Source organism: Dendrobates tinctorius, unplaced genomic scaffold, assembly GCF_039654945.1.
Source record: "Dendrobates tinctorius isolate UK_male_01 unplaced genomic scaffold, ASM3965494v1 ptg000022l, whole genome shotgun sequence".
In the NCBI taxonomy this organism is placed as follows: domain Eukaryota; kingdom Metazoa; phylum Chordata; class Amphibia; order Anura; family Dendrobatidae; genus Dendrobates; species Dendrobates tinctorius.
This window is the reverse complement of record NW_027361690.1, coordinates 88,644,895-88,660,435: the sequence shown is the minus strand read 5'-3', so window position 1 is coordinate 88,660,435 and position 15,541 is coordinate 88,644,895. Positions and strand designations below refer to the sequence as shown.

Here is a 15,541-nt window from a genome sequence, read left to right as displayed (position 1 = left end):
TTGAGCTCCCTGGAAAGTGAACCTATAAACTGCTTCCCTGTAACACTGCAAGAAATCGGCAGCTCTGCTAATGGCAAGTGTTTGAGAAAAGTTTTAATTTCATCTGTCAGAGCAGATCAGTCCCATATAAATGGTAAAGCTCTGTTTGCCTGCAGCCACCACAAAGGAGAGCTTGCTTCCTACTGTTTGTCTTGAAATAAATAATGGTACTCATTAAAGGTGTGTTGTCCACTTTGCAGACAAATTGGGAAATACATTGAACTGTGCTGATGAGTTAGGAAAACCTAATCTAGATTGTAAACTCCACTGGGGACAGTGATGTCTGTAAAGCGTGGGGAATATGTTGGTGCGATATAAGCAAGCATAATAAATAAATGCTGTCATATCGCCCCCTCGCTATGCAGATTCGGGAGCTTTTGAGGTCTGAATCTGCATAAGAGCTGGAGGCTTCCAGCGTCTGCACAGACAAGGAGGCGGTCGTGTTATGCCGTAGCTGCCAACTCTGTCCCCGTATAGACCCTGAGACTTATCTGTAGACGTCCCCATCACTTCTTGCCTTCCTTTGCGGTAGTAGTGAGGTTCTCCTTATCTATTAGATGAAGAGTGCAGTATATTTAGTTTATTTTCTTATGAATGGTGAGTAATTATGGTCTTTGTCCCAGGTGGCGATTGCTGGAGCCCCGGTAACACTTTGGATCTTCTACGATACAGGATATACAGAGCGGTACATGGGTCATCCAGAACAAAATGAACATGGCTACTACCTAGGCTCTGTAGCAATGCAGGCAGAAAAGTTTCCCTCTGAGTAAGTTTAATACCAGGTTTATATGTAACTTGGTTACTGGTAGCTCGGAGTTGAGTAACTGGTTGCGATCAATAGCATAGCTCTTAGATTCTTGTTTACAGCATCTTTCCTGCCAATGAGTGATGTGTTTATAGATCTTTTCTTATGTATTAATTATGGGTTTTTGTTTCTATTTTTTTTTTTTTCCTGTAGACCCAGCCGTCTTCTTCTTTTGCATGGTTTCCTAGATGAGAATGTGCACTTTGCTCATACAAGCATTCTCCTTAGTTTCTTAGTGCGCAGCGGGAAACCGTACGACCTACAGGTGAGTACTATTGGGAGATTTTACTAGGGGTCTGGTACAGCAGTGTCTTGCTCTTTGCATTACTGAATGATGTGGTTTTTAACTTTTACATTGACCAATTTAATAAAACCTCTGAAAAGCACTTCTGTTATTAAAGGGGTAATCCAGGACTATTTTTTTTTTTTTTTTTTTTTAACTATCGGCCTAAGAACTAAGGTTAGTTTTTAGCTGATCCATAGCTAAGTCTATGGATGAACATAAAAAAATAGACAGTGTGCCTCCTTGAGTTTTTAGAAAAGGATGACGCATGAGAGCAAAATGGTCTGTTTTCAATGGATTATGGAAATGGATGTAGCTTAAAACATTACTAACCTGTGCAAACATGTTGGTTTTTATACTTCGCCTGTTTAGGGAGCATGACTCTGCTGATAAGTTCCATTCAAAGTCCTAAATTTACAAAAGATCATAATATCTAGACTAGTTTATAGTATGTTATAATAAAAATAATCTTTCTATATTAGTTCCCTTATGGTTTACTAGCACTCCGCTTGTTGCCATTCAATAGGAACCTTTAGTGTAGAGGTCTCCAACCTTTCTGACCTTGAGAGCCACATTCGGCTATGAAAGAGGGTCGGGAGCCACATCCACCTCCTCCCCACTCCCACTAGTGACACCCAGAGCCCCCTATTACGGGTATAATGACAACCAAAGCGCTTCCACTGAAATCACACCAAGGCAATATGCCAAGCTCAGGGTTTCTGATTCCTCCCCCACCCAGATTTGCTCTTATGTGCAGGGATACACACAAGTCACAGTCTATAGATCTACACTTAAAGGGAACCTGTCACCACTTTTTTTGGCCTAGATAAAAATATTTGAGTACAAGCTATGCGTTCCACAACTAGTTCTGAAACCCCGACGACTCATTTATCACCCATGAAAACCTTTTTTTATTTGTCCTGCGCTGTATGTTAATCTGTCCGGTCCTATGGGTGTTGCCTCTGTTCTGTCACTCCACCCCTCCTCGGCTTGCTGTACGCATTCTTCGCTTTGAAGATCGCAGATCGCGTACAGATTTTGCGCGTGTGCATTGAAGTGTGACCTCGCTCGTGCGCAGTATACTTTGCCCAACAGGGCAAAGCCGAAAATCAATACTGCGCATGCGCCGGCATACGCAGTTTGTCCCGGAAGTATTTTGGGGCTATGCGCACTACTGATTTTCGGCTTTGCCCTCAGTTGGGTGAAATATACTGCACACGCACGAGGTCACATTTCAATGCGCATGCACGAAATCTGTGCGCAGGCTGCAATATTCACAGTGAAGAATGCGTACAGCAAGCCGAGGAGGGGTGGAGTGACGGAACAGGCAACGCCCATTGGGCCGGACCAAACAGATTAACATATAGCGCGGGACAAATTAAAAAGGGTTTTTATGGGTGATACATGGGGAGTCAGGGGGTTTCAGAACTAGCTGTGGAACGCATAGCTGACACTCAGATGATATTTTTAGCTGGTAAGCCAAAAAAGTGGTGACAGGTTCCCTTTAATGGCTGTTTGCTACACCTGGTGCTAATGCTTGGCCCGCAAGCTACAGGCTTTAGTGGTTAGACATCTGTCCTGGTGACGTGATGGACACACTGATTCATGGCTCTCACATCTGTACTTTAAAGGGAATCTGTCACCCTTTTTTTGGACTATCAGCTGCCGGCATTGACATCAGGGGCTTACCTTATCCCGCGATGTAACCTGAAAGATAAGAAAAACACGTTAGATTATACTCACCGGAGGGAGCGGTCCAGTCCGATGGGTGTCGCGGTCCGTTTCCGGCACCTCCCATCCTCATATGATGCCGTCTGCTTCACCATTACCGGGGGGCATAACTTTGTAATGTAAGGACACAGAAAAAAACACAAAACTGTTTCAGAGTCTGCAAAGCTGCACTAATTGGAGGAACTCAAAGATCATGTACAGTCATGGCCAAAAGTATTGACACCCCTGCAATTCTGTCAGATAATACTCAGCTTCTTCCTGAAAATGATTGCAAACACAAATTCTTTGGTATTATTATCTTCATTTAATTTGTCTTAAATGAAAAAACACAAAAAGAATTGTCCTAAAGCCAAATTGGATATAATTCCACACCAAACATAACAAAGAGGGTGGACAAAAGTATTGGCACTGTTCGAAAAATCATGTGATGCTTCTCTAATTTGTGTGATTAACAGCTCCTGTAACTTACCTGTGGCACCTTACAGGTGTTGGCAATAACTAAATCACACTTGCAGCCAGTTGACATGGATTAAAGTTGACTCAACCTCTGTCCTGTGTCCTTGTGTGTACCACATTGAGCATGGAGAAAAGAAAGACGACCAAAGAACTGTCTGAGGACTTGAGAAACCAAATTGTGAGGAAGCATGAGCAATATCAAGGCTACAAGTCCATCTCCAAAGACCTGAATGTTCCTGTGTCTACCGTGCGCAGTGTCATCAAGAAGTTTAAAGCCCATGGCACTGTGGCTAACCTCTCTAGATGTGGCCGGAAAAGAAAAATTGACAAGAGATTTCAATGCAAGATTGTGCGGATGTTTGATAAAGAACCTCAACTAACATCCAAACAAGTTCAAGCTGCCCTGCATTCCGAGGGTACAACTGTGTCAACCCGTACTATCCGTCGGCATCTGAATGAAAAGGGACTGTATGGTAGGAGACCCAGGAAGACTCCACTTCTTACCCCGAGACATAAAAAAGCCAGGCTGGAGTTTGCCAAAACTTACCTGAAAAAGCCTAAAACATTTTGGAAGAATGTTCTCTGGTCAGATGAGACAAAAGTAGAGCTTTTAGGTCAAAAGCATCAACATAGAGTTTACAGGAGAAAAAAGAGGCATTCAAAGAAAAGTACACGGTCCCTACAGTCAAACATGGCGGAGGTTCCCTGATGTTTTGGGGTTGCTTTGCTGCCTCTGGCACTGGACTGCTTGACCGTGTGCTTGGCATTATGAAGTCAGAAGACTACCAACAAATTTTGCAGCATAATATAGGGCCCAGTGTGAGAAAGCTGGGTCTACCTCAGAGGTCATGTGTCTTCCAGCAGGACTATAACCCAAAACACACTTCAAAAAGCACTAGAAAATGGTTTGAGAGAAAGCACTGGAGACTTCTAAGGTGGCCAGCAATGAGTCCAGACCTGAATCCCATAGAACACCTGTGGAGAGATCTAAAAATGGCAGTTTGGAGAAGGCACCCTTCAAATATCAGGGACCTGGAGTAGTTTGCCAAAGAAGAATGGTCTAAAATTCCAGCAGAGCATTGTAAGAAACTCATTGATGGTTACCGGAAGCAGTTGGTCGCAGTTATTTTGGCTAAAGGTTGTGCAACCAAGTATTAGGCTGAGGGTGCCAATACTTTTGTCCGGCCCATTTTTGGAGTTTTGTGTGAAATGATCAATGTTTTGCTTTTTGCTTCATTCTCTTTTGTGTTTTTTCATTTAAGACAAATTAAATGAAGATAATAATACCAAAGAATTTGTGTTTGCAATCATTTTCAGGAAGAAACTGAGTATTATCTGACAGAATTGCAGGGGTGTCAATACTTTTGGCCATGACTGTAAAGAGGACTTGTTACTAATTTTTTTTTTTTTTTTTTTTTTTTTTTCCAATTTATCTGCAACCCATTACCTTCTGTATGCCATGACATTGCATGTATTATGCATTATGAGCTAATAACATGATTTCTTCTTTACAGATCTATCCTCAGGAGCGTCACAGTATTCGGGTTCCTGAATCAGGAGAACATTATGAACTGCACCTCCTGTATTATCTGCAGGAAAATCTGGGGTCTCACATAGCCAGCACCAAAGCTTTGTGAGCAAAGTGTTAATGGTGGTCAGGGTGGGGATGAAGTGCGGCAGCCCTGTTGCCGCCAATGAATGGCACCTGTAGACCCCAGATACACAGCTTGGTTCTAGGCTGACCTTCGTAGGAGAGGGAATCGTAGGCATAATCCCTTTTCTACAGTGATATCACACGACAGACCACCAGTCAGAGGATAAATTGTCAGCCGCAGCTCCTAACAGCATTTCACATAACTGGGGAAATGCGTGACGCAGAACACTACACGATGTGGGTTTGTTACTTTGATAAGTGTTTGCTCGGTTTCCTTTTTCCTTCTCCCCCTCACAACCGTCAATATCTCCATACATTACCCGGGAGTAACAAATCAATCAGGTTACAATTTCTTTTGCTTCAGATTTACAGCAAGTTTGGCACCAGTGAGCTAGAAACTGCGAACATCAAATGCAGTAGTTTGCAAAACGATTTGCTTTCATATAGTCCCTGATACGACATCACATGCCCAAAGCCGCGTTAGACTTGATTTCTTGCACCATCTTTTGGCTCAATTTTGCCCCATGGCCATGCTTTAATACCTGATCCAGGATATCCCAAGCAGGACTGTGCCTGGACGCGTCTAATCTGCAAGCATCCCCCTGCATTGGGTGCTAGAAAGGAAAGCTGCTCTGAGCACCACGTCCCTTTATATTTGGAGTGCCTTTTTCTATTCCTCTCTATCCACTCCTTCTGATCATGACAATTATGGTCAATTACCAATTGCTTTGTATGCATTTGCAAAAAACTAGAAGTATTTTTATTTTATTTCATTTACTCCTCTTTCCATTTCCAGATCACAATACACCTCCATATTTTACAGTGCAGTTTTAACTTGGGAAGATAAGACCTCTCCCCAAATTTTAAAGATTCTCACGACTAATTATTTGGGTCCACATTAGCGGAAAGATGTAATTAAGTGTGCTGTTATCAGTATAGCGCTTTGTTTGCAGGACCATCATGCAGTGTAAATTGCCCAGTTTCCACCCCATGGAGATCTTGTACAGCACTTTATACCATGTAAACAAAACAAAAAAAAGCAAAAGGTGCTACTCTAACTACTTGAACATTTTTCTCAGTTTGGAAATGCAGTGGCTTGATGCATCTTACCAAGACCTCTAATGTTGACGATCGATTTAAGGATTGCAGTAGGTGGAACATGCTACTTTCCCATATTGGCTGTAAAGCAATGCTGGCTGCTCTGATACCTCACAATGTGTCATTTCGTCCTCTCTCTCCGCATGATGTAGAACGGTTTCCTTTTCAATTTTCCTATAGAAAATCCAACGTGGACAGCATTGTACTATATATATTTTTTTTTTTCCCCAAAGGCCATCATGAAATCAATTTAAGTAGTAACAGTTGACTTGTTCTAGTATGTATCCCCCTTAATCTTATGGCCTTCACCTAACCGGCAAACCTGGTAAAATTCGGTTTGCTAACTCATTGTACAGCACAGAAGACAGGACTGTGATCTTATACTGATCTCTGGTCCAGCACCCGACTCCTCATCCCCCATACAGTCATGAAGATAGGGGGTTAGGAGGATTTCCTACTGATTTGGCAGCACCCCTGTGTCATAAGTACGGTAATAATTTGGAAGAATCAATTCCAACTTTTATTATTCTGAATTAGAATGCTGATGTACAATGAATTATTACGAAGCACCTGTAGTTATAGGACTTATGGGGGCTGACGTCTGCCTTACATCATCCCCTGCCTTAAAGCGTGGTGGTTTGATATGCAGGGGACTACTGCATAGCTTAGATTTACCATTGTGAGCCCAAGCGGGACAAATATCCGTCTCCCCCAGTGACCCTGTAAAAATTTCTAGAATGTCAAGTGTTTTAAACTAAACTTGTAATTATATGAATTTTTATTTTAATTGTTAAGTCTTGAGCTATTAATCTCATCATGTCACTGTCATTAATGCAGTATGCTCTCTTCTCACAAAGTCTCTTTTAAAGGTGCCATATTCTGCTGTTTGGAAACTAGAGATGATATAGTCTTTAAAAAAGAGGGAAACCACTTGTCTGTGTCTTTTTGTTATTTCCTTTTTTTTTGTTTTGAGGAGCGTCCAGGCGTGCGATGTGGCTTATGTATCACGTGATTGTATGGCCCTATGGTAGCTTTAGTGTTTGAATGTCTGTTTTTATCAACTTTGTGCTGTCTGTTTTTATAAGACAGCCCCTGACCCATACTTTAGAGGATCTTTGAACCTTTTTCCTGTATACATTTTTCTTTAAGGCCATGCATGTCTTTTTGTATTTAGTGGATTTTTTTCTCAGTCTTGAGGAAAAAAAAAAAAAATGAATGTCTTCTGGTTTTTTGGCCATCTTTTATTCCATTGCCAATTTTGAGAAGAAAAAAAAAATGCAACATTTAGGCTGAGTGCCCACGTTGCTTTTTTTAAGCGTTGCCACAGCGCTTTTAGACGAGCGTTTCTGCTGCGGAAACGCTTAAGAAAAGCATCTAATGTAATAGAATACGCACACGTTGTGCTAATGGTGTTTTTTTTTCCGCTGCGGAAACGCTTAGCAGGAAAAAATGCGGCATGATCATTAATTGTGTGGAATCACATGCGATTCCGCATACATACAGTGTAATTGCAAAAACGCATGTCAAAAAGCGCATGCGGTTTCCCTGGCAAGGGCATGCGTTTCTGCTCAGGAAAAAAACGCTTGAAAAACACTACATGGGCACATAGCCTAAATCTTCAGTTTTTAAAAACATGAGAAAACGCAGAGTAGAAAAGCAATCTGTTCTAATGGTTGAAAAACTGATTCTGGTTGTAGCACTAAACTACATTCATACAAGTTGGATTATGGGCCAAGTCCTCTGTGATGTGGACCAAGAAATATTTTTCTGCCTTTTTTTTTTTTTTATTATAAATCTAGTATGGAATAGGTTGTTTGTTCTTGGGACCAGCTTTTATTAATAGGCCTACAGCAAAAAACAACTGATAGATATAATTAGTGATACATAAATTATTCAAGTTGTGTGACTTAATGAAGCAAAGTATGGTGTGAATGGACTTGTTGACCACATTAGCTAAAGTTGCGCATGTGAGATTATCATTTTCTTCTTTTTTTTTTTTTCTCTAGCCTCTTGTTACACTTGTTTATATAAAAAAAAAAAAAAATCAATGAATCACAACCACCACCCCAAAAAAAATTAAAGATCACTTTAACCTTTTGTTTCAAAACTTACTAGAACAAGTGCAGATTAAAAAAATACTTTGTAATATACTTTATTAGAGAAATATACGTTTTTTGGGGGTTTTTTTCCTCTACTTATCAGTTCATGGTTTTTTCTTTCCTGCACTGATCATCCGCTGTCAACAGGTCCATCGTCTATAGTTGATCAGATAGGGCCCCAACCCATAAATTACAATATATAATGAATTTGCCACTCTTTATACTAGAATGTGTTTGTATCATTCAAAGCGTAGGGGTATAATGTCCAAGATGTGACTTTAAGGTATTAAATTACCTCCATCAGGAAAAAATGCCGTCTAATGTTAATAGTATTGCATAAATGTTCTTCTGTTATGTTGTTGTACATTATATGTATACTTTGTATTACACGCAAAGACTGTTTTAAAAAAAAAAATACCTCCATCAAATATACACTGCACAGAATACAACATAATGTATTAAGAAAATAAATCATGAAAAACAACTCAATATATAGTTAAAGTGGTATTCCCGTTTCAAAGATTCCATCCCAATATGTAGTAAGTGTAATAATATTAGCAAATGCTTCCAATTAGAAATGTAGTGCAGTTTTTTTGATTCGCTATGTCTCTTTCCTTATGTGTAGGCATTCCAGGACCTTAGGTTTCCATGGTTACGTGCACTGAAAAGTAAGTTGCATAGTTGCTAGTGGTTGTAATCCTGGATACCTAAGGTCCTGCAATGCCTGTACATGGAGAAAGAGACAGCGAATCAGAAAAACTATACTACATTTCGAATTGGAGGTATTTGCTAATACTATTACACCTACTCCATCTTGTGATAGGATCTTGGAGTTGGGAGTACCCCTTTAAGAAAAGCAGATGGCAGTATATATCAATATTACAAAATAGCATTGCGTTATTACATCGTAGTGTTATTTTTGAGGAAGGTGATTTAAGACTGAAACATTACATCTTGTGCACTATACCCCTATGCTTTTGGATAACATGAAGAAATACTCATTAAAGGGCTTGTCCATTACTAGGACAACTCCTAATTCTCAGGTTTGACCCCCGTTAAAATAAAAACACCTATACACACGCCCGGTGCCTGTTCCAGCAGTGTCTGCTCTCGTGATCATGTTGTGTCACGTGAGCCCTACGCCCAATCAGCCCTGGAGTAGTTGTATTGAACATCAACAGGAAGTAAGGGCCCCTGCTGCAACTTGCTCTTGATGATTGATTAATCTGAAGGTGGGAACACTGACTCCAGCGCTGAGTGGACGTAGGACTCGCTAGACATGACATAACCTCAAGTAAGCCCTGGGAACGTGAGTGTCTTCACCACTTAAAAGACACTGGAGGAGAGATTGTGACTTTATTTTAATGGGGCCAAACAGTAGTGTAGCCATGTGGTAGACAACCTCTTTATGCAGGTCAGATTCATGTTAAGTTCCAAAGAACAATTACATGAAAATGTTGTGATTCACTTTGGAGTTTCCTGTACATACTACACTAACGTGAGAGAGACCAGTATATGTAAAGGATGTAACATACCTGTAATTACCTGGGGGTATGGTATATGTAACATCTGGACCAGTTTTTTCTCTATGAACCAGCTACTGAATTTGATTTTTCATCAGTAAAATCTTGAGGATCTGGGAGTTATATTAACACGGTCCATGTTCCAGATACAAGTGACCAAAGCCTACTAACAGTTGAAACCAGAAGTTTACATACACTATAAAAATAAACATCTGCATGTTTTTCTCAATATCTGACATGAAATCAGAATAAACCTTTTCCCGTCTCCCATGACGGCACACATGAGAGAGGGGATCCGCCCAGTCAGGACAAGAACCCTACTGAAGATAAAAGGGCGGTACCTCTCCCTCGCTTCAGTTGGGTTTCCTGTCCTGACAGGGACCCGTGCTGAAGACAGCAGGTCACACTTACCTGCCCCTCTCCCGTGCCGGCGTAGAAGATCAGGCTGGGCTCCTGAGCGCTGGGCGTCTGGATGGAGGAAGCGCCGTCCGCGGGTCCTCCAGGGCTCAGCGTCCGAGCGGGCACAGGAACAGCACGGCGGGGGTCCTGGGGCGCTGCCGCGCCGCCCTCTCCCCCTCTGCCGGTGATTCCATACTCTGGAGCAGCTCAGGAGCGTTGAGGGAGCGGCCGCTTCCGGGTCGCGCTCTGACGTCACGCGCAGGGCACGCTGGGGAAGGGGCGTGCCCGCGTGACGTCTGAGGCGGCGCCGAAATCCAAGATGGCGGCGCCCATGGTGAAGAACGCCGATCGGTGGAGAGAGATCCCGGCGGTATGGCAGGGGGGGGAGGGGCTGTGGGGGTAACCGGAGGAGGCGGAGAGTGCAGTGGATCCCCCTTACATAAGGGGGATGACCACAGAAGACGCACTCATGCCCAAGGCTTCAGAATGGAAGTGGGGCAAGACGAGCAGCGACAGCAGCAAGACCTCCCGCCAGATGCCAGGCCGAGCCACCAACATACCAGGAGCAGTCGCTCAAGTGGTGGGAGCGGCAGTCATAAGCGCAATCGGCATGACTCTGGTACATCCAGGAGAAACGTCACGAGTGCATCTGAGGAGCCTCCGAGATCGGTACCCCTGATTGACAGCTGTGGTGAGTGATCTACGTGAATGTCACCCTTATGGTAATGGGGTTCCATTTTTTCGGTTTGATCACTAGGGGGCGAGGAAGGCCAGCAGCAAAACCAAAAATAGAGAATGCGCCCTATGTAAAAACCCGCTGGCAGATCAGTGGCAGAAAGATCTCTGCGCTGACTGTATTAACAGGACTATACAGGAGGAGACCCCTGATTTGGTGACTAGTCTGAAGGAGTTAATACATCAGGAGGTGAAAGGTTCCCTAAAGGCAGCCCTTAAAAAGAAAAGAAACCGTAGAAGGAGCTCCGATTCAGAGGCCTCGCCAAAGCAGAAGGGGCGGGATAGATCTTTGTCCCCCTCCACCTCCTCTTCCTCTACGCAGTCCTCAGAATCCTCCTCGGACAGCGATATAGGCGGCCGTCCATGTTTCCCAACGGAGGACGTAGAAAAACTGGTCAAGGCCATTAGAGCTACAATGGGCCTTAAAGAAGAAAAAACTCCCAAATCATTAGAGGATGTAATGTTTGGAGGACTGGAGGAAAAGCGAAAGCGTACCTTCCCTGTAAATGATAAAATAAAAGCGCTAATTGACAGGGAATGGAAAAAGACAGAGCGGTCAGGGGGCTTACCTTCCACATCAAAGAGGAGGTACCCCTTTGACCAGAAGGACTCAGAAACCTGGGAAAAAGTCCCAAAAATTGATGGGGCTGTAGCCAGATCCTCAAAAAAGGTATCCCTACCATTAGAAGATTTTGGCGTGTTGAAAGACCCGCTTGATAAGAAAGCAGATGGGTTTCTGAAGCACATCTGGGAAGCTTCAGCAGGGGGATTGAAGCCAGCAATAGCCGGTACCTGTACCGCTCGTGCCCTCATGGTCTGGCTGCAACAAATAGAGGACCAGATCAAGGATAGAGTTCCTAGAGAAGAAATTCTAGCTAATCTAACATTGGTGCACGGAGCAGCGGCTTTCCTGGCCGATTCCTCTGCAGACTCCGCAAGATTGACAGCTAGAGCAGCAAGCCTGTCAAATGCGGCAAGACGAGCCCTGTGGCTTAAAGGGTGTCCCGGAGATTTACCCTCTAAGCACAAGTTATGTTCCATTCCATGCGATGGCCAATTCCTCTTCGGGGAAAAAACTAGAAGAGATTTTGGAGCATGCGGGGGATAGGAAGAAAAGCTTTCCCCGATTTCCGGGAGAACCTAAGAAGCAGCCCTTTCGGAGGAGGAGATTTAACAGGGGTCGTCCCCCGGGAGATAGAAAAAGCTGGGACTTTAAAGAAAAAAGAGGATCGGGCTATATGTTTAAAGGGCCCTCCACTTCCTCCAAAAAATCTCCCCAATGACATTGGGCCGGAGGTAGGGGGAAGGCTTTCTCTCTTCCTTTCCGCCTGGGCAAATATCTCCCCCAGTACATGGGTCCTAAATATAATCAAGGACGGCTTAAAAATAAAATTCATCCGTCCGCCCAGGCATACCTTCATAATAACACCCAGAAGGAAAGCCCAAGAGCAACAGCTGGCCCTGGAGACGGAAGTCTTGGGACTAGTGAAAAAACAAGTCCTACAGGAAGTCCCAGCGCAAGAAGAAGGAAGGGGGTTCTACTCCCCCCTCTTCTTAATACAAAAACCAGACGGCTCTTGGAGAACCATTGTCAACCTGAGGAGACTCAATCAACACGGCCACAAAGATCCTGTTCCAGCATTGCCTCATGGCAGTGATAGACTTAAAAGATGCCTACTATCACATCCCAATCCATCGGGAGTATCAGAGATATTTGAGAGTAGCGCTCTATATCCAGGGGCAGGTGAGACACTACCAATATGCAGCCCTTCCGTTTGGCCTGTCTACAGCCCCCAGGGTATTCACCAAAGTGATGGCCGAAGTAATGTCTTTTCTGCGATCCAGGGACATAGTGATCGTCCCATACTTAGACGACTTTCTGGTAATAGGGAGGTCGGAATCCCACTGCACACTTCAAGTGAAGGAAGTAATAGCAACTCTAGTAGGACTAGGATGGATAGTAAACATCCCCAAGTCAAGGATAACCCCAGTAAAAGAGCAATCCTTCGTAGGGTTGATATTGGACTCCGAGCAACAACGCTGCCTCCTACCAGAGAGGAAAGTGACCAAGATAAGAGGCCTAGCTCGCACAGCAATACAAAGACCAAATATGACACTGAGGAACGCAATGTCCCTTTTAGGCTCACTGACATCATGTATACCCGCAGTAACATGGGCGCAGTACCACTTAAGGCAACTACAGTGGGAAGTCCTGTCAGCGCAGAAACAAAAGGGCATTTAGAAGGCAAACTATGTCTCTCAGTGGCTGTAAGAGATTCCCTGCTCTGGTGGACTGTAGAAAAGAATCTAACAGCTGGTGTCCCGTGGCAAAAACCAGTCGAGGACATCATTACGACAGACGCGAGTGCCACAGGGTGGGGAGCACACCTGAGATCCCATACAATACAGGGGACCTGGTCCTCACTAGAAAGCGATCAGAATTCAAATGTAAAAACTATGGGCAGTGGAAAAAGCCGTGAAACATTTCCTTCCCTTACTTCAGGGCTGCCACACCCGGGTCATGACTGACAATCAGGCAGTAGTAGCCTACATCAATCATCAGGGGGGAACGAGATCTCGGGGCCTCATGCAAATATCAGATCTACTCTTCCAGCTAGCAGAACAACATCTGTTATCCATCACAGCATTGCACATAAAGGAGGCAGAAAATATACAAGCAGACTTCCTGAGTCGCAGGAATCTAAGACAAGGGGAATGGTCCCTAAACCCCCGAGTCTTCCAAGAAATAGTTCAGGCCTGGGGCAGACCAGAAATAGACCTGTTCGCTACCGCACACAACCGGAAGGTCAGGAAGTTCTGCTCGCTAAATCCAAGGGAAAACCCCTTCGCAGTAGATGCCCAACAAATACCCTGGAAGTTCATCCTGGCCTATGCATTTCCCCCGATAACAATGATCCCAGTAGTAGTCAGGAAAATCAGGGAGGATCGGGCAAGAATAATTCTTATAGCTCCTTTTTGGCCGAGAAGGCCTTGGTTCTCCCTTCTGAGGCTCATGTCAGTGACAGATCCATGGATACTACCAGAGATTCCAGACCTGCTTTCCCAGGGACCAGTGGTCCACTCTCAGGTGAAGGGCTTCCATCTAGCAGCCTGGAATTTTAGAGGGCGCTACAGAGTCGCCAGGGATTCTCTCCAGGGTTAGTCTCCACCCTGTTGAAAAGTAGGAAACCAATAACATCCCAAATCTACGTTAGAACGTGGAAAAAGTTCCTAGACTTCCTGGGGGAACCTTTAGGGGATGTAGCTCCAGTGGGACCTATCCTAGAGTTCTTACAGTCGGGGCTGCAACTGGGGTTAGCCACTAACACACTCAAAGTTCAAGTCTCAGCTTTGGGGGCCCTATATAACTGCAATTTAGCAGCCAATAGGTGGGTGTCCCGGTTCATTAAGTCCTGTGGCAGGTCAAGGCCGGTCATTATCCCAAAGATACCACCCTGGGACCTGAACCTAGTTTTGGAGCCTTTAACCAAAGATCCCTTCGAACCACTACTAGAGCTGTCACCAAAGCTACTTACACTTAAAGCGGTCTTACTGGTAGCCTTAACGTCAGCCCGAAGAGTCAGCGACCTACAAGCTCTGTCTATATGTCCTCCTTATACACAGATCTTGGATGACCGAGTGGTTCTAAGACCAGACCCGGCCTATCTCCCCAAGGTAGTCCAAAAGTTTCATAGGACTCAGGAGATCTCCTTGCCGTCGTTCTGTAACAATCCCAGAAACCCGGGGGAGCAAAAGTTCCATACATTAGATGTAAGAAGAGCCATATTACAATATATGTCAATAACTAGTCAGTGGAGGAAAGATCAGTCCCTTTTTGTAGCCTTTCAGGGTAGTAGAAAGGGGCACGGGGTAGCTAAAAGTACCATTGCCAGATGGATCAGGGAGGCCATTATGTTATCCTACTCCGCAAGTGGCGCTCCGGTTCCAGAAGGCATCAAGGCTCACTCCACCAGAGCCGTGGCTACCTCCTGGGCAGAGAAGGCTGAGGTATCGATTGAGCAAATTTGTAAAGCCGCTACTTGGTCCTCACCTTCCACCTTTTTTAAACACTACCGATTTGATCTGTCTTCCTCTACTGACCTAACCTTTGGTAGAAGGGTGCTGCAAGCGGTGGTCCCTCCCTAAGGTGTCTTATTCTACAAAAGTCTCTCATGTGTGCCGTCATGGGAGACGGGAAAACACCAAGGTTACTTACCGGTAGCCGGTTTTTCCGGAGCCCACGACGGCACCTGTATATTCCCCCCCTTTTCACTCCTTTGGTGTGCACTTTAGTTTGGGTGTTTTTTTTAGTTAGATATAATGTGGTGATAGTTTTACCATGTGTACTAACCCGGGGGGCCTCTCATGCTCTGTAAACCAACTGAAGCGAGGGAGAGGTACCGCCCTTTTATCTTCAGTAGGGTTCCTGTCCTGACTGGGCGGATCCCCTCTCTCATGTGTGCCGTCATGGGCTCCGGAAAAACCGGCTACCGGTAAGTAACCTTGGTGTTTCCCGTTTTAGGTCAAAAGGTTACACACATTTCATTAGTATTTGGTACCGTTACCCTTAAACTGAATGACTTGGGTCAAACGTTTGGGATATCCTTCCACAAGCTTCTCACAATAGTTTGCTGGAATTTGAGCCCATTCCTCCTGACAAAACTGGTGTAACTGATCCAGGTTTGTAGATCTGCTTTCTCGCACCTGCTTTTCGGCTTT

The 15,541-nt window shown here is 44.3% G+C and overlaps 1 protein-coding gene across 2 annotated transcripts in view; it reads left to right on the top strand.

Annotated features, from left to right (window-relative positions):
• Nucleotides 1-6,996, top strand: part of DPP8 (dipeptidyl peptidase 8) — a 63,515-nt gene extending 56,519 nt beyond the window's left edge. For both annotated transcript variants that reach the window (XM_073568870.1, XM_073568871.1), the window contains exons 18-20: nucleotides 663-805; nucleotides 998-1,109; nucleotides 4,829-6,996. In XM_073568870.1, coding sequence (XP_073424971.1) covers nucleotides 663-805; nucleotides 998-1,109; nucleotides 4,829-4,951 — 378 coding nt within the window. In that variant the 3' untranslated portion in view covers nucleotides 4,952-6,996. The remainder of the gene's footprint in view (nucleotides 1-662; nucleotides 806-997; nucleotides 1,110-4,828) is intronic.
• The last annotated feature ends 8,545 nt before the right edge of the window (nucleotides 6,997-15,541 follow it).